The 19843-nt window shown below is 41.9% G+C and overlaps 1 protein-coding gene across 1 annotated transcript in view; it reads left to right on the forward strand.

Annotated features, from left to right (window-relative positions):
- The window catches only part of Ptpro (protein tyrosine phosphatase receptor type O), a 215996-nt gene that overhangs the window by 144559 nt on the left and 51594 nt on the right, over positions 1-19843 (forward strand). The window contains exons 10-12 of the mRNA XM_059257172.1: positions 625-736; positions 6236-6387; positions 7421-7541. Coding sequence (XP_059113155.1) covers positions 625-736; positions 6236-6387; positions 7421-7541 — 385 coding nt within the window. The remainder of the gene's footprint in view (positions 1-624; positions 737-6235; positions 6388-7420; positions 7542-19843) is intronic.

The raw sequence follows: 19843 nt of genomic DNA on the forward strand, positions 1-19843 counted from the left end.
CACCCCACACTGACTTTCCGATCAACACAAGAAGTTTCCCTCTGCTCTTCAGCAGTTGACTGACACTGTCAATCTCTAGCTGTGACTCCTCTTGGCATGTACAGATTGTTAAATACCTATATTGCTAAACCTTTGGAAACAGCTTTCAAAGCTTAGGTAATAATTGCTCTTTCTGAGACCAGATTCATTTTGCAAAGTGTAGGCTACCTACGCATGACACATGAAGCATGCAATCGCTGCTTGTCATCATGCTAGAATACTATTCCATTATCCTGGAAGCAAGGAAATAAATGTGTGCAGACACTTATAAATAAGTGGAACTTCATTGTGCAGTATAACCTTGGAAATGGTGAAGTAATACCCATATTCATCTGTCTCTGAATCATCTTTTTAAATTATGTATATATATATATATATATATATATATATATATATATATAAAATTTAATTTAATTTCATTTCATTTATGGCTCATTTCACTTCAAAAATCTAAAGACGTAGAAAAAGAAAACAAAAAAAATTGTTTGTTAATGTTTATCATGACCCAAGGAATGTAAATCAACTCCATAAATACTGTTTTCCTCCTAGTCATTTGTCTCCTGATTTTCCCCCATCTTTATCCAGAGAATAGCAAATCTATTGCCAGCGTGGTACTACAACTTTCGGGTAACCATGGTGACATGGGGAGATCCAGAACTGAGCTGTTGTGACAGTTCCACCATCAGCTTCATAACAGGTGAGTACTGGAGGAAAGGGTCTCATGACAGAATGCCATCTTGAGAGCAGGAACCAAAGGATCCCATGACCAGAAAGGACCAGTCGTTCATCACTGACTTGGCATCTTCATGAAAGAGACATCCTTGATTCTGGTCTTTCATGATTTAGTGGATCAGCGTTAAAACTGAAAGTGTGATTTTAAAATGCACAGTTCCTGCCCTTGACTTTTATTCATTTGCGGTCACTGCCCTTGGCATGGGCTCTCCAGCCAGAATCGATCAGAACAGAGCTGGCAGCTGCAAACGGAGCTTTCAGCTTCCCTTGCCCACTTGATGGATGTTACACATTAGGTCATCACATCTGTGAGAGTGCTTCATCTCCTTGTTCTTACTCCATTTCTGCACTCGCCAACTGATGGTACTAGAGTCTGCTGCAGGCGTCTGAAGAGGCATTCACATCACTGGGGCTTTGCCTCGGGTCACTGTGAACATGAGCAAGCTAACTTCCCCACGCCTCAGGTCTGTGTAAGACACAGAAGAGGATGATGTGGAATGCCTACCATTGCAAACAATGATGACTTCTCTATTGAACAAACTACTTAGCAAAATATAATGGCACAAAGTTTAGGTGCTTAAATTAAGTCAGTCTTAATCCCTCCAAAGCCTTACATCAACAATTTTAGAAAACAATGAAAATGGAAAATTCACTTAAGGAAGCACTAACCTTGGGGTTGGAGAAGTGGTCCAGTGGTTAAGAACACTTGCTGCTCTTCCAGAGAAACTGAGTTTAGGCCTCTACACCCAAGCCAGGTGGCTCACAACCACCTGGAACTCCAGCTCTATGGACTAGATGCCCTCTTTTGACCTCCATGGACACCTGCACTCACATGCACATAACCTTACACAGATACATACATACACAGAATCAAAAATAAAGTAAATCTTAAAAATAAAAAAAGCACCAGACCCTTGTTGCTTGGACTAACATTGTTCAAGAACTTTCTTTGGACGTAGAGCTGTATTGGACAAACAGTGGAGGTGATGAATTGTGGCATGCCACTGTCCAGTGCACTTTCTGTCCCATATACCAACAGTCATATTAGAAGGGGTAAGTGAGACAATCCTGGCAGAGGAGGCAGTACCAATCACTAGGTTAAACTCTATGGTCAGCTTTCAAACTGTATCAATAAGCACATGTTTAACTATCATTAAACTTCACTATAGAACTAATTCTTACAGGTTAGCTTTATGGACATTTGCTCTCAGAGAATGAGTGCCCTTTCCTCCCTAGACAGGACAGTGACCTTTAAAAAGACTTGCCTTTAACCTTGCTCTGCTCATCTCTGGTTGCACACACTTGAGTGAAATCTTAATGATTTTGAACTTTTTCTCAGCAGCAGAACTATGTAAGATCCTGTCTACAAGCCCATAGAGCAAAAAGTTCATGGATTAGACTATCCCCTTCACAGAGTCTTGGCAGCAGTAATAGTGAATTAACAAGAGTTAGGCTTCTGTCTGCAATAGCACAGTGTGCCTTTTAAAATGATGACCTGGAGCTGAAGAGATGGTTCCACAGTTAAGAACGGTTGCTGCTCTTGCTGGTGACCTGGGTTTAGTTCCCATCATCCCTGGCAGGTGGCTCATAATCACCCATAGCTATAGCGCTGAGGGATCTGGCGCCCTCTTCTGGTCTCTTTGGACACTGCACTCACATGCACAACCTCCCTCCCCATGTAAACACATACACACACACACACACACACACACACACACACACACACACACACACATCATTAAAAATAAGAACAAAATCTTTTAGATAAATAAAATTAGGACGTAAAATAAAATAAAATTGGGTTTGAGCAAAGTTTACAACAGTTTAGATGGGATATGCCAAGTTCAAATACATAATCTGTCTCCATGAGCTGTCTGCCTTGGTGACCAATTTATTATCTCCAACAATATGATCTTTGAAAATTTACTTTTTCCTGATGAATAGTTTAGTCGATCTGACATTAAGTCTATAATTTTATCACAACTGTTTTCAAGTCTCACATATGAAAAATGGGTCTGGTAATAGCACAGTGTAAGAATTAAACTATATCATAAAAATCATTAAAATATATTAGCAGGGCTGAGGAGGTAGCTCAGAGGGTGAAGTGTTTGCTGAACACAGACAGAGATCTGAGTTCAGACCCATAGGACCTAAGCTGGATGTGTCTGTGATCCCAACACTGGAGAGCCTGGTAGATCTCAGGGCTCACTGGCCAGCCAGTCTGGCTGAAATGGTGAGCTCCAGGAGCAGAAGGATTTTATCATTGAAAAAAAAAGGGGAGTGGAGAACAATATAACAAGATATCCCTTTCTACCTCTGGCCCCTGCATGCATATGCATGAGCAAGCCCACCTATACACGCATGCATGCACGCACCCACACGCACCCCTCACAAACACCACAGATCTACAAAAATTTAAATTACACACACACATTTGTACACACACATATACATATGTGTGTATATTTATATATTAAACCAGTAGAAATTCTAGCCCTTTAGTTCTCTGCCTGACTCATTTCCCATTTCAGACAAGAATCTTATTTTTTTTAATGAGATTCTCATGCACTGCTTTTCTTTGTTTTGAATTTTAATCCAAATTATCAGGTTGTATGGTGTAAAAGGAAACTAGCAAACTGGGCTGAGAGGTGCAGGTCAGTAATCCCAGCTACTTGGGAAACTGGGACAAGAGGATCACACGTTCAAGGCCAGCCTGGCCTACAGGGTGAAGTCAAAGTCAGCCTGATCCAGTGTTAGAGCCCTTGCCAGATTGCAGGAAGCTCTGAGTTCAGTGGTTCAGTTCTCAGTACTCCCCTTGCCAAAAGAAATAAAAACAGAGTATTTAAATTAAAAATGACTTATTCAGACCTCAATCTACTGTCTGGGTTAGGCAACTTGTCTGAAAGCCAAATTCATAGTAATTATGTTACTATACCAAATAACAATTAATAAACAGCTAGTGACATCTTGTGGCCTTTGGCAATATGCGAAATTTTAAAGCAGCAAGTACCAAATCTGAAGGCACAGCCTTGTGAGGAGGAGCAGGTACAACTTCTAGGTTGATTGTTTTGAGTATTTCTTGCCCTCACCAAAATCAGATTATAAGGAAAAAACCTTTGAACAAGCAATTTACAGGTATCTATAGATGATGAAGTATGTTGGAATATATTAAGAGGCTATCAAGAAGTCATAGGCATATATCTGCCTTAGATTATTATGGAATATGAAGCGGGCATTTTTGTCTTAACATTGCTATGACAGAATATCCCAAGACAACCAATTTATAAGAAGGAAAAGTTTCTTTTAACTCATGGTTTCTAGAGTTTGGGTATATAATGAGGCAGAAAACCACGGCATGAAGCAATCTGGAACAGTAAAGCCACTCACCTCACAGCATCTGGAAAGAAAAGCAGACAGAGCAAGAGGAAGAGACTTGGCACAAAGCATATGCTTCCAGGTCAAATCCCCAGTCACCTCCTTCTTCTCACTATACCTGGCCCTAAGGTTTCCATCACCTCTCCAAACAGGAAGAGCATCGCTGATAGTCAGGGATTGTGCTGTTAGATACACGAGAAGGGGAGAGCATCAGGGATAGTTAAGAATTGGGTTCTTAGACACACAGGAAGGGGAGAGTTTGCTAACAGTTAGGGAGTGTGTTGTTAGACAAAGGGAAAGGGGAGAGCATTGGGGATAGTTAGGGATCGTGTTAGACACACAGGAAGGGGAGAGCATTGCTGGTAGGGATTGTGTTGTTAGACACACAGGATTCGGAGAACATTGCTGATAGTTAGGGATTGTGTTGTTGGACACACAGGAAGGGGAGAGCATTGCTGATAGGGATTGTGTTAAACACACAGGAAGTGGCTACTCACACTTCACAAGAAACAGATGGGTGGTTGGTGCAGGCATGCATGTAAACATGTGTTCCATGTAGATATTATGCAGATGTTGTAAATCACACACATGCTATAAGTCCTTCAGTAACTAATAGGTTTTGAAATTGTCTCCTGAGAATCCATGTCATCTATTAGTGTCCTGTTAAAGGAAATGATTCTTATGATTTCTAGAAATTTTACTTTAAAGATTTTGGTTGATCTTATGCCATATCTTGGGGCGAAGTGCTTGCTTTCCAGCCAATTTGCACATGCATTTTAAATTTAATTGTATATTCGTTCCTTAAAACTTCAGAATTTTAGGATACTTTAAAAGATAATTAAAATATGCTCTCAGAGCTTATATGAAGTTTAAATAAACTTTCTTCCTCGGCAAAAATTACATTTTAAATTAAATTACATTTTAATATTAAAGTGTTGGAATATGAATTATAGAAATAACCTCAATGCTAGACTTAAGCTTTGGGGCATGATTTTAAATATCTATTCTTTCTTTACTGTTTATGTCTGCCTTTACTAAGAGCCCACTTTCTGAAAAGCATACTGTAGTTGGTTTTTTCACTCTTCACTCTTTGGGGGCCCACCACCCAACTCCCACATAAACACATGGGAACTTATTCTTACTTATGAATGTGCGGCCTTAGCTTGGCTTGTTTCTGCCAGCTTTTCTTGAATTATCCCATCTACCTTTTGCCTCTGGGCTTTTACCATTCTCTATTCTATATACCTTCCTTTCCTTCTTACTCCATGGCTTGTTGTAGCTGGCTGGTTGGCCCCTGGTATCCTCCTCTCCTCCTTTTCTTGCTCCTCTCTTCTATTTATTCTCTCTGCCTGGCAACCCTGCCTATTTCTCTCTCCTTCCTAGCTATTGGCTGTTCAGCTCTTTATTAGACCAATCAGGTGTTTTAGGCAGACAAAGTAACACAGCTTCCCAGGGTTAAACAAATGCAACACAAAAGAATGCAACACATCTTGCATCATGAAACAAATGTTCCACAGCATAAACGAATGTAACACATCTTAAACTTATATTCTACAACAGCACAGGGCTTGATTCTGCTAATGAAGTCACCATATTACGTTAGGGAAGTGACAGTTGTCTGTCCTTCCAGTGTGGTTGTCTTCTGCTTCTTCCCATCTCTCCTGATGTTCTTTAGTCTCCTAAGCACCTTTAATACACCACAATGAAAGATTTAGTATTACAGACCCCAAATTTTCCAAGATTGTTGCGATAATTACCTTCGCAATGTCGTTTATTACTGAGTGATGTACCCAATATGCCCAAGCAATCAAATATCTCAGGCATTTTGAAACTGTAATTTAGAGAGCAGACCTTGGTACTCTCTGGCTAGGATAGATTGAGCTGTACTGTGTCTGAGATGTGTAAAGTTGGTCTAATATAGCAAGTGCCCAACCTGGACCACTGACCTCCATTTTTGTTTCTGAGATCTAGTCATGAGATGTGAAGTTAAATTTTCTAAGTCAGCTTCATTTGGAATCTCGAGCTTTGCTGGGAAGTTCCTTGGTCCTTAGCCTCTTGTTATGAGTTATACCTCTTTCCTTCCTTGCAGCCCCCGTGGCTCCAGACATCACCTCTGTGGAGTACTTCAACAGCCTGCTGTACATCAGTTGGACCTATGGGGATGACACCACTGATCTGTCCCATTCTAGAATGCTGCATTGGATGGTGGTTGCGGAAGGGAAGAAGAAAATTAAAAAGAGTGTATGTTTCTTTGAGTCCTGACACCAGGCATCCAAACAGTTGGTTGCATGAGTATTTGATAATCTTTAATCTTACCTTTAAATCATTGACAGGGAGCTGAAATCATTGCTAGTGCCGATCTCACTTATAATTAAAGTTGTGATTTGAGAACTAAGTGTAGTGGTTACTGAAGAGGTGGGGGCGTAAGAAGAAGTTTAAGGTCATCTTCAACATATAGCAAGCTTAAGGCCATCCTAGGCTACATGTGAGAGCTTGTCTCAAAAATCAGTAAACAAAGTTCTAACGGGAGCTTTTTTTTTCAGAATGCTAAACATTTTCAAACAAACCCACTAACATATGTCAATATGTTCACCACCTATCCCCAATACCTAAATATCTGAGTGCCTTTGGAATATTGATTTACTCTCTCCTGCTTTGTTAAGCTTTTTGACCATGTATTTATTAGGATACAGATAAACCATTGCAGCCAAAACAAACAAAAGAGAATGGATTAAGTAAAGTAGAAGATGAGGGATTCCCTAGTCTTTGTCTTCTGTGCCCAATCCACTGCTATGTAGAGTGCTCATCTACACAGAGGAGCATCACCCCCTAAGCTCTAAGTTGCCCGTATGGCTTCCACTTGCAATCCATTGGTCAGAATTGGGCCATATGATCCCCTCTAGCTTTGTAGAAGACAGGAAGCAGAGTCAACAGGTACAGACATGACTAGGTTTCTCTGGAACCACACAGTAAATGTCTTTTCTAAAAGCTGCTGTGACTATGTGGGGGTGACGCAGAGTAATGACTATTCCTAATAAGGGAAGATGTTACAGATTCTTAGTTCAAGCTAATGTGCATTGTACACTTCAAGACAGCTTTCATTTATACAATCCAGTCAAGCAATAATCAAGTTAATTGTAGGTGGCTGTGTAAACTCATAGAGCAGGGGCTGTTTGATAGAGCCCTGGAGTTACTAGCTGTGGATTTGCTGGGAAGGGAGAGGTGCTGGCTCATTGATTCCTCACTGAAGTCACAAATCTTGATGATCTTGCAGGTAACACGCAATGTCATGACTGCCATTCTCAGCCTGCCTCCAGGAGACATCTACAACCTCTCTGTCACAGCCTGCACTGAGAGAGGGAGCAACACGTCCATGCTCCGCCTTGTCAAGTTAGGTAAGAAGAGTGCACGGGTCAGGGTGAAGATGCTGTGTGGGGGAAGCAGCATTATGGGTGAGGGTGAAGATGCTGTGTTAGGGAAGCAGCATTATGGGTCAGGGTGAAGATGCTGTGTTGGGGAAGCAACATTTACATCCCTTATTCAGCATGGGCTCCTTAGCACAGTGGAACCAAACTAATTCTCTCTGATAAGTACAAAGTAGACACATTAGAAGAATACAACCACGTTGGTATGAGTTTGTGTGAGTGGCGTGTAAACGGGGCTGTGACATGGACCTTTGCCCTTCTTAGCAGCGTTGGAGGAACCAAGTGTAGCCTTAGGACTTTAGAAATGAAAGACCTCACTGGTTAACTAGGTCAGTGTCTTCACCCACGCCAACAGCCTTCCCTTCCATAAAAACATTATTCCTTAGTAACTTAGGTTGAGTAAAATACCTCGACTTTATTAAGTTGGTATCATTTCATATTTCTACTAAAATCAACATAAGAGGAAAATAATTTGTAGCAGGGAACTCAGAGGGAAAGACAGACTCACTCTCATTGGCCAGGAGAAGATTACATCAATTTGTTACATAATAATATAGGCTCCCTGCAGGTGTATTCAGACACAGCTATGTGCTTGGCTGGAACTGCTTGATGCCCATGTGTAGCAGACATGACTAAGTCTGGGCTTAAAAAATGAAAAGATCAGTAGTAGTCCACACAAGGAATATAAAATATAGGAAAGGAGGTCTGGAGAAATGGCTCAGGGGTTAAGAGCACTCACTACTCACTGAGAGGAATCTCAATCTCAGTACCCCACACCAGGCAGCTTACAAACAGCTGTAGCTCCAGCTCCAAGGGACCCATCACCCCTTCTGGCCACTGTGGACACCTGCACACACACACACACACACACACACACGCATGCACGCACGCACACACACACGCACGCACGCACGCACACACCCCTGCATAAACAAACACTCACACACACAAATACAACAAAATAAATCTTAAAAAATAAGGAAATGAATCAATATTAAGATTAATTAATCCCCCATAAATAACTGAGCAAGCATCGACACGAGTACGGCCTGGAATAAAGCTGAAGTTATAGTGGGTGGCAAGAAACTGGAAGTGTTTACTAGGGTGAGACACCAAGGAAAATTACCTTAACTGGAGAGATAGCAGAGCAAGGAAGAGAGCACGGGAAGCTGGCTCTCATTCCAGTAACCTGTTGTATTGGATTATGAGTTGGTGGAGGGGGTTCTAAGGCTCTAAATACCAAGAAATAATGACATGGGAATCAATAAGCTAAACTTGATCATTACATGCTGATGCACTTTACACTTTGTCTAACCCTGAACCCAGTAAGTAGTGCAAGCATAATAATAAGTCATTGAAAAGTCCACCATGTATTAAGGATACATTTCATTTTTGATACTTAAAGAGAGTTTGGGAAATGTCACTCTATCATTGGCCATAGATGATGGAGGGTGAGCTTGTAGCAGGAATCTTAGAGAGTCTTATTAATAAAATCAAACCTGAGGCCAGTTTTTGGGGTGAATACTGGATCAGAAAATCAGAACAAGCCACAGCTCACCTCACCTGGCCAACTTCTCAGCTGATCTTGTCTCCTCAGACTGGAAGCCTCTGTGTCCTCATATCCGAATGGCTTTCAGCTGAACTGCTGCTCCAAAGCCTGAAAGCTTAACCAGCCAAATGCTTAACGAGCCAAATGCTTCTAGTTTCTGGTCCTCACGCCTTATATATCTTTCTGCCTTCTACCATCACTCCCTGGGATTAAAGGCTCACTTTCTGGGATTAAAAGTGTGAGTCACCATGCTTGGCTGTATCCTTGAACACATGGATTTCTACCTCTGGAATGCTAGGATTAAAGGTGTGAGTGCCACCATTTTCTAGCCTTTGTATCTAGTGGCTGTTCTGTCTCTGACCCCAGATAAGTTTATTAGGGTGCACAATGTTTTTAGGGAACACCATACCACCACATGAGCTGGCAGAAAGTTGTATGGTAGACTTCTGGGGCATCATTACTGTAAACACAGACACTTATAAGTAAATGCATGCTGAAGTCAGGAGGGTTCCAGCCTAGCCTGGGTGACAGAGTGCAGTGCTGTCACAAACAAACTAAATGAAATAAATTAAATGCATCACATCAATCTCCAATGCCTGAAGGAGAGATTTCAGCATTTTCGTGTGTGTGTTTCAAAATTAAAATGTATAACAAAAAGCAAATATATTTTCCAAATAGTTACTACAACATGCTGCCATCGCTGTTTCAGACTCGTGCTAACTCCTCATATGCTTGAGTGTGTTCAGGAAAGTTTCAGACTATTTCTGTTATTTCTTATGCCGGTATCTGTAGCTAGGAGTGAAGAGGCTCACATAGGCACATCTCACTGCAAAGAGGCTCACACAGGCTCATCTCACTGCAAAGAGGCTCACACAGGCTCATCATCTCACTGGAAGCATAACACTCTGGAGTTGTATTGTTGTCAGGAAGCTACTTTTAGAAATGCTTAGGGAATCAGAAACAATGGGCTGGGGAGCCAGCTCAGCAGACAAGTGCTCACTGCCAATCTGACACAGAGTTTCATCCCTGGAACCCATGTGGTAGAAGGAGAGAACCGACTCCTACAGGTTGTCCTCTGACCTCCACATGTGTCCTTTGGCATCTTCTCTCCCCCCATTCCCCAACAAGGAAATAAATGTAAAAAAAATTTTTTTTTTAAGAAAAGAGAATCTCAAACAAAACATCATTTTCTTTGGTGTACCCAATCAGTAGGTTCTTCTTCACCTCCAAGTCTTCAAAGGTCTCTGATTCTTATCGGCATGGCAAAAGCCAAATCCTTACCGAGATGCTGATCTACAAACAGAAGTAAAGTGTTGAATAATGTTAAAGTAATACATTAATTCCATGCAAAAATTATTATTTATGACAACCTTTTAAAAATTAATTTACTTAATTCCTTGAAAACTGCTTAATATCATGAAATAGAAAAGCATGTACAATCTCTATTCATGATGGGTTTATTCTGGTGTCATATTAGAAAGTCACAAGGGGATTGACCAGATCATTCAGTGGGTAAAAGCACCCGCTGCCATGTAGCTAAAGTTTTCCTGTGTCACAGCCTGCCAGTGGTCAGGACAAATCTCTCTCACTCATGTCCCACAGCCTTTTATAAAATAATCACACAGAGACTTAATATTATTTATAACTGCTTGACCATTAGCTCAGGCTTATTACTGAGTATCTCTTACACTTAAATTAACCCATAATTCTTATCTATGTTTAGTCACGTGACTTGTACCTTTTCTCAGTTCTGCCTTGTCATCTTGCTTCCTGTGTCTGGCTGATGACTCCTGATTCTGCTCTTTCTCTTCCCAGCATTCCTTTAGTCTGCTTGCCCTGCCTATACTTCCTGCCAGGCTACTGGCCAATCAGTTTTATTAAATCAGTGTATAAAAGCATTATCCCACAGCACTGCCAGGCATGATGACCTGAGTCATGTGCTTGGGACCCACATGATGGAAGGAGAGAATGAATTCCCAAAATTTGTCCTCTGACTGCCACACAAGCACCATGGCACACAGTGTACACACACACACACACACACACACACACACACACACACACACAGAGAAAATAATGTTTTTAATTTAAGGAAAATCATGTGTGACACGACACAATGTGATCATTTAACTCCTTTTATTATGGCTATGGAAAATATTTTTGCAAATTTCAAAACACCCTCAAGGGGGCAGTACTGTTCCTGTTGAGAATCCTAATAGTGAACATTTCAGGTACTGCAGATAACCTACTCTCCCAGCAGCTGCACATGGGTTGTAGGAATGAAGAAGACACCAACTTCCAGCATGTATGATCTTTTTATTGAGAAAACAAATCACTTTCCCATGATTCCAGCTATGAACTCTGTAGATGTAACCAACCGTCTTATTAAATAAGAAACACAGAACCAATGCAAAGAAGAAAGCCAAGAGATCAGAGCTAAGAGCCTTACCCGCCTGCTGCAGCTAGCCTCTTAAGCCAAGAGACCTCTCCGAAAGAGACCTACTTCCTGTCTGTTTGTCTTTATATAGACTTTCTGTTCTGCCTTCTCATTGATTGTAAAACCAACCACATGACTGCCTCGTCACTGTCTGTTGTACAGCCCTCCAGGTCTTCTATGGTATGGAGATTAAAGGCGTGTGTCTCCAATGCTGGCTGTATCCTTGAACACACAGAGATCTACCTAGCTCTGCCTACCAAGTGCTGGGATTAAAGGCGTGCACCACCAACGCCCAGCTTTTGCTATAGCTCTAATAGCTCTGACCCCCAGGCAACTTTATTTATTAACATACAATTAAAATCACATTTTAGTACAAATAAATTATCACCATAGAACTCTGATATCGTTCATGGGCTGAAAGGTCTGTTCTAAACCAACTTGTAGGTAACTGTAGTGAAAGACAAGAGGGTTGTGCTCATGGCCCCAGTGCCTCAGTTTCCCCAAACCCAGAGGGTGTCTTGCAGAGCTGTCAGGGTTTCTTGGGTCCTAACTGTTTCCTCTGCCACTGGGTTTTTCAATTTCCCTTAAAATGAAAGCTCAAGAGTGAATGTGCCACAGGAGAATTTTCAATGGGCTTACTGCTTGCCTCATTCCCATTTTATGCCATCTCTCTGGCTGAAGGTACAGATGACATCATCACACCTGTACAGGAGGGTGATGGTTTCTCCTATATCGTGTGTGTTGTTGGGTTTTATTTTCTTAACTATTTGTTTTATGCGTATGGGTGTTTGAACTGCATATATGTCTATCATATGAAGACAGTGCTAGAAAAGGGTGTCAGATCCCCTGGGACTGGAGTTACGGACAATTGTGAGCCTCCAAGTGAGTGCTAGGAATTGAACTTGCGTCCTCTGGAAGAGCAACAAGTCATCTTAACCTATGAGCCATCTCTCCACCCCACATCATGTGGTTTTGAGCCTCTGTATTTCCCTGATAGAATTGTCTAAACATGGTGAGAAAGTTCCTTTGTACATTTCAAGATGAAGAGTGAAATTCCAGAGAAATAATTTCCATGGCATCATAGCCTTCAAAGTCGATACATTTTCTTATCTGTACATGGGTATCAGATGGAGTGCTGCCTCCATCTTGCTCTTGTCTGAAAGCAAGATGAGCTGGATATATCATAGCTCTCTTTTTTCACAGGTAACAAATAATCTAACTTGTCATCTCCTTGTGATGATGTCTGGCTTTTAGTAACCATATTAGTGAGCTTTATAAACTCCTTTAGTTTTTTTTGCAGCACAAGGCTTTGCTTTTCAATAGACATTGTCACATAGAAATGGGACTGTGGAGCTCAAATTTATATAGTATTCTGGTTAATATTTAACCAAAGCAAGCTGTATGTTTCAGTAGACTGAAAGAACATTTCACTGCACTGGTAACCGAATTGAGGGCATTTTGGCAGATTTTTTTTGTTTTGTGACACTTATATTCAAGTCATTTTGTGTTTCTTGATCACATTCATCTTAACATTTACAGACACTGTATTAATTCTACTTCGTAAAAAATACAGCTCTGACATACAGATGTTTCCATAGTTTGTTCAAATCAGAAAATTACCGTTAAACTGGAGCAAAATCAGTTGGACTAGACTGCAGTTCACTTTTCTGTGATTGAGGCCTCTGTCCGATACTGTTAGGTAGAGTCAACTTATGTGGAAATAAATCAAATTGTCAATGAGTCTGATATAATAGAGGCTCACCGAGATGACATATGAGTGGGTATGAAGTCTTTTTTCATATTGACCAAACATTTTTGATCATCACATCAACAGTACCCACATAAAGTTTTGCCTCAACAATGGTCGTGTATGTGCTGTGTAATGCCAATCATTTCGTTAGCAACTTTGGGTTCCCAGAGACTTGTGAATGGACTTGAAACTTGGGCCAACTTTGAAAGGATACATTTGTATGAATCCATTTTCATACCTTGAAAGAGGCAATGGTGGAGAGTCTTAAACACTGCTTAGATCTTACACATGTAGACATGGACCCCAGGGGGCTACTTAATTTCTGTCCAGCAGTTTATGCTGTAGAGAACAAGGGAACCCTAATAAATACTTCAGAAAACATTAAAGCCCGGCTCTATGGGTGGAGTGATACTGTGGTGAAAGCTTTCTGTGAAGAAGCTGTGGGAGCTGAGGTCTGAGGGACAGAAAAACCACAGTGTGGTTGGGGAAGCATGCTAGCCAGAGGGAGGAGGCTGCTGACGACTTCCAAGATGTGGGGGTGGGATTTTAGTTTTAGAACAACGAGAAGTCGTTGAGAGAACTGATATTTAAAATAATGACTCTGGTAATTTGAGGGACAAAATAGGGTTGAAGGGCTGGAGATGTAGCCTGGTGACTAAGAGTGCTTGCTCCTCAGTTGTGAGGACCGGAGTGCAGATCCCACAACCACATAACAAACACCTTCAATCCTCATGTTAATCCCACCTTGCAAGAATAAGACCTTTACCACAGTTTTGAGCCAAAATTGTATCAAGCTTTAATTAAATACTGACCTGGATGATGAACTCTGGCCAGGTCCATTCTGCGGTTCCCAGAAAATGGCAACAAGTCACATTTTGCAGAGGCTTATTAAGGCAAACACATAAACCTATGTGTTTCCCACCAAGTCCAATCAGAGGCAAGCATACATCTTGGCAAACTTTCTGCATGTGTATCTCCTGCCTACATCAAGTATATCCAGTGCAGTTGGGTCAAGTAAACTTGGTTAGGGGAGTGAAAACATGTGGCTTGTTATCTCACATGATCAACAGCCTCCAGCACCTCAGAAAATATCTGTCCCTGGGCAAGGGCTTACAGGTCAGAGGCATTTTCCTTTCATAAATCTCATAGGCACAGTAATTAAAACTTAAAACATAACTTTGGCTCTCACCCTAGCACCAAGGGAGGTAGAGATAGGTAGATAGGTAGATCCACAAGGGTTTGCTGGCTTCAGCTTAGTTTAGAAGAAAAAAGGACTAGGTTCAAGAAGAGACCCTACTCTGCCGCGGAAGAATAGGCAGAGAGAGATGGAAAACTCCCAACACAGTGTTGGCCCCATCTAAGCACATGTATGTATGCTCAGACACTCGGGCACTCTCTCTCTCTCTCTCCCTCTCTCTCTCTCTCTCTCTCTCTCTCTCTCTCTCTCTCACACACACACACACACACACACACACACACACACACACACACACAAATGTCAGAATTAAAGAGTTGAGTTGAGTCAACAACTTACTTAAAGAGGTTAGTTGTCCTACTATGGGAAAGATCACTGTGATTTAGTTACTTTAGTTAAAATGGCTATAATGGAGAGAACTGGACAGGATCCAGGAGTTATTTTGGAGATTGAGGCTCCAGAACTTTCTTTTGGGACAGATGTAGGAAGTGAAAGAAAGAAAAATTAAGAATGACTCCTTGGCTTGGCTCTTGAGCAACTCGGTTTCATGGTTGTGCAACTCAGTGAGACCCAGAGACAAGCAGGAGCGGTGAAAGGTGAATGGGGAGGGGTGTGTTAAGAGCCTGTGCTTCTTCAAACTAGAGAGAGAGAGAGAGAGAGAGAGAGAGGAAAACTATAGAAAACTAAAGTGCAGGCATCCAGCAGAGATGATCCGTGTCCAGAGATCACAGGGAACTTCTGCTCTGGGATGTCTAAGTTAGAGTACCATGGACTAATTAGACACAGAAGTGAGAAGCCCTGGGTGTGGCCCACATTCTGGCACCCAGAGACTGAACAAAGAGAAGATTCCAGGAAGACAGGGTAGGATGGAGTGGCCAATGAAGGAAGAGAAAACCCAACTCCGTTCTTGTAAACCACCGCTGTGAAATTCTGCTTTCCAGGGTCAAACACACGTGCAAGACGCCAAAGATGAGAAATCCCCAAGCTTGACTGCCAGAAGAATCTGCACATAGCAACATTCAGTTCCCCTATGAGCATTGCCTTCACACACCACCCAGCCAGGAGCTGGAGACAGAGCCCTGTACCTTGTATGCATCTGCTTCTTATGTTTTACTGGATGAGGGAATATTTTTTTTCTAAAACCTTCATTCTTTTGGCAGTCATGTAACAGACATGGGAGGAACCGCCCACACCCACTCTGTCACTTTCTCTTCCCTTTTTGGAAACTGGATTTTAGGACATCAGCTTGACATTCTTCATCTCAGTCATGAAAACTTAGATGTGAATGAGAATGTTTTAAAGACATAGTTTGATTATGGACAAGAATTTGTAAAACTTATTAGGTACGTTAGGAATTTAATGAGTACTTCCCCACCCCCATTGTTAATAAGATTTTTTTTAACAGGTGCTTTGTCTGCATGCATGCACCACATGGTGCCTGGTGCCCCCAGAGGCCAGAAGAAGGTGTCAGATCCCTTGGAACTGGAGTTGCAGGCAGTTGTGAACCTCCATGAGGATGCTAGGAATTGAACCCGGGTCCTCTAGAAAAGCTAGCTCTTAATCATTAATCCATCTCTTTGGTCTTTAATTCACAATTTAATACATTTTCAGATGCTAAATGTTTACCCAAGTGCTTTTTATATACTTCAGTATTCTTTTTTAAAATATTCAAATTGCTGATTAAATTCAGGAAGAGTCTTCCTGGGTCAATGAGAAGAGTCTGGAAGCCCCAGATCTGACAGACTCTTGTTGCTTAGAACGAACTTTCCTCGTCCAGTTTTTACGGCATACTTATCATAACTCATCCTGAGGAATTTCTCTCCCTCTTCTCTCAGTTGCCCTTCCCCCACTTCGAAGAGAGCTTTCTCCTGCAGATTTGCTACCATCCACCTGAGCACCATGCTGCCTCCACTTAGCTGCCACTGCTTGTAAGAGAGATACTTGGTTTGTCAAAGTTGAGAATAATTTATAAGACCTATTCTACTGTAAAGAACAAAAAAAACGTAATTATAATAAACGTGGAAAAGCCTCTCAATTTGTATTTTTATACACGAAGAAATTTCTAGAAAACTCTTCACAGTGAGGCTGAAGATCAAAAATAGATTTTTTTCCACATCAGTCATGGAGATGCTTTTTACAGAACTACTACTTTCTTTTTCTTTTTTTTTTTTTTTTTTTTTTTTTTGGTTTTTCGAGACAGGGTTTCTCTGTGTAGCTTTGCGCCTTTCCTGGAACTCACTTGGTAGCCCAGGCTGGCCTCAAACTCACAGAGATCTGCCTGCCTCTGCCTCCTGAGTGCTGGGATTAAAGGCGTGCGCCACCACCGCCCAGCTTTACAGAAGTACTACTATATCATCTTTCTACCAATGCCACACGTGTAAAACTCATCCAGTTTAAAGGAATAAAACACAGATGTGGGGAGCCCATCTGAACTTTTGGGTATAATGGGACCTCATAAATACCATTCAGTGGACAGTTACATCCATGAGTGACATTAAAATAAACAGTAAGTGGGACATCCTGCCACATGCCTTTAATCCCCACATTTGAGAAGCTGAGGCAGGAGGATTGTCATGAGTATAAGGGCAGTCTAAGCACATAGCGATTTCCAAGATAGAATAGTCTCCCTCTTGCTCCCCTGTCCCTGCCTCCCCCATAAAAAGGAAGAAAGATTTAGATTAGCAGAAAAGGATGAATTGGGGACATTAAAGACATTCGGTTCTGCTCCAAGACTGAGCGTTAACCTGATTATTCCCTTTGCAACCTCCAAGTGAAAAAAGGAACACAAAGGGTTGGGCACCAGCTCTGAGTTCAGAGGTCATTTCCATTCCCCAAAGAGGCAACAGCTTTGTCCTCTCAAGATCTTCCAGAGAGGCAACAGCTTGATCCTCTCACAATCCGTATAGATTAAATGATACTTAGCATAGCTGTCTTCCATCCTGTCCAAATTCTGTACACGGTACTTGATAGGGTTGTGTGTAGTATTGTATTGTGTTATGTGCACATTCGTATGAATGTGCACACACGTGTGTATGAGTGTGTGTTTGGAGGGTGTGGAGAAGTCAGAAGTCAACTGACACTTCCCAATCACTCTCTACATTTCTTTCTGAAACAAAGTCTCATTCACCCAAGAGCCTGCTGATTCCAGGGAGCTCCAGAAATCTTCCTGTAGCTGTTTCTTCAATGATGGAATCGCAGGCCAACATGCCTGGCTTTGTGTATAGGTGCTGGAGATCTGAACCAGGTCCTAGTGCTTGAATGGCAAGCAATTTACCAAACTTAACTACTTCTTTTTATCTGTTTGTTTTAATTAGGTTGGTTCTTAAGACAGGTTTTCATATAACCTAGACTGGCCTCAAACTCGCTTCGGAACAGAGGCTGCCCTTGAACTCCAGGTCTTTCTGCTTCTACACCACAAGTGTGAGGATCATAAGTGCGTGCTGCTATGAGTGGCTTTGTAGTATGTATTTTCAGAAGAGAAAAAGTAAAGCCTAGCTTTATCCAGTACTGCCCCGACCATGCACATTTGCTCCCAAGGACACGATTTTAGACGGCACTGTGAGACCAAAATGAACCATCTTAGAAATAAGACCAAAATGGTTTCACCCTAAAACTAAAGCCTAAGATTTCTCCTTTTAGGTATAGGCCATGAGTTACTGGAATAGGCCATGAGTTGCTGAAACCAGTCAGTTCAGTTTCCAGAAACCAGGAAGTGTAAAAGTACAGAGTCACAAGGTAGTCATGAGGTAATGACTGCCGGACTATGGAATGTCCTCTCCCTGGTTTCCAGGGTAACTGACCACAGAAATGTCCCCACCTGAGGGCAGCCAATGAGAAATGGTGGTGGACAACCACCACCTTAGAAGTAAAATTAAGCCATGATTTCTAGAAAGCCCCTAGAAGCAAGCCAATCAGAATTGTACCCATACTAGCACCCCTAAATGATGTAACCTTGTGGTTTTTGCCTTTAAAAACTGAGCTTGCAGAGAGGTGGACACTTCCTCCAGCCTCCACTGCGTTGGATGTATTGGACAAAGTCCCTGCCTAGGCTTGTATTGCTTTTGGATATCCAGAATTAAACCTTGCTTTTGCATTCCAGCATGCTTGTCTTCGGTGGTCTTTCTGAGGGTCGCGATCTGGGCACAACAGGCACAAACCCCTGCAGGTCTAAACCTGACTTGAAGCCCTGTCAGCAGTGGAGGAGGTGACCTTGACCTCTGACATTGACTTCTGACACTTGAGGTTTCATCTGTCCCTTTTCTTCAGAAGAGAAGCAAGGCAGAACCCTGCCTGGAGGAGTGGGTAGCGCTTGCCAATGAAAAGGAGACCCTGACGTATACTGTGCTTTTCAGTTCTCCAGAGCTGACTCTGCTCTCCTTTAACTCTCTCACCCAAACTTGTCACTTTCTCACTGGAAAATGACTTTCTAGTTAGACTCAAGTGCAGGCCCCCTGCAGTGAGTCCTGTTTTTAAATACTTGATTTTTTACCATGCCATAATTATGGTCTTCTACAAAGGATGCCCAAATCTGACCAGAAAGAACTGAAAGGGGTCAACAGTTTCATAGGACATTCAAGCTCTGTGAAAATCCAGGACTAGGGACCAGATTCAGGAGAGTGGGGCAGAAATTATAAAGAAATCCAATTAACAACTGTGGAAGATCTGCAGCAGAGATCTGGCTATCTGAAACGGGGTGCAGATGGGAGAGCACACTGACATCTCTACCCAGAGGGGCAAGATACAGTATTTCAAGCAAGCGATGTCAAGGGTATCTGCCAGCAGATAATAAGGACCCAGCTTCAGCCCAGGAGTGGAACTCAGCAGTTTACATACTGGAGGATCTAGAAGGGAAGACCACAGCATGACCACACAGCATCACAACACAGCATCATAACACAGCATCCACCACACAGCATCAACCATACAGCATCATAACACAGCATCCACCACACAGCATCCACAACACAGCATCCATCACACAGCATCATAACACAGCATCCACAACACAGCATCATAACACAGCATCCATCACACAGCATCACAACACAGCATCCACTACACAGCATCACAACACAGCATCCACCACACAGCATTACAACACAGCATAACACAGCATCCACAACACAGCATCACAACACAGCATCATAACACAGTGGCATGAGTAGAGATAAAGAATCTAGAAGTGGAAGATAGGAACATAGAAAACTTACCAGAACAGAGGACCAGGCCAACTAAGCCTGTGACTCAACTAGAAAGGAACAGAAAGTGGCCCAGATAGCACAGTGTGGGGCCCTTGACTATGAATTAATTTATTGATCAAGATAAAAAGCCTATGATAATT

The sequence above is a fragment of the Peromyscus eremicus genome, chromosome 3, assembly GCF_949786415.1.
Source record: "Peromyscus eremicus chromosome 3, PerEre_H2_v1, whole genome shotgun sequence".
Classification (NCBI taxonomy): domain Eukaryota; kingdom Metazoa; phylum Chordata; class Mammalia; order Rodentia; family Cricetidae; genus Peromyscus; species Peromyscus eremicus.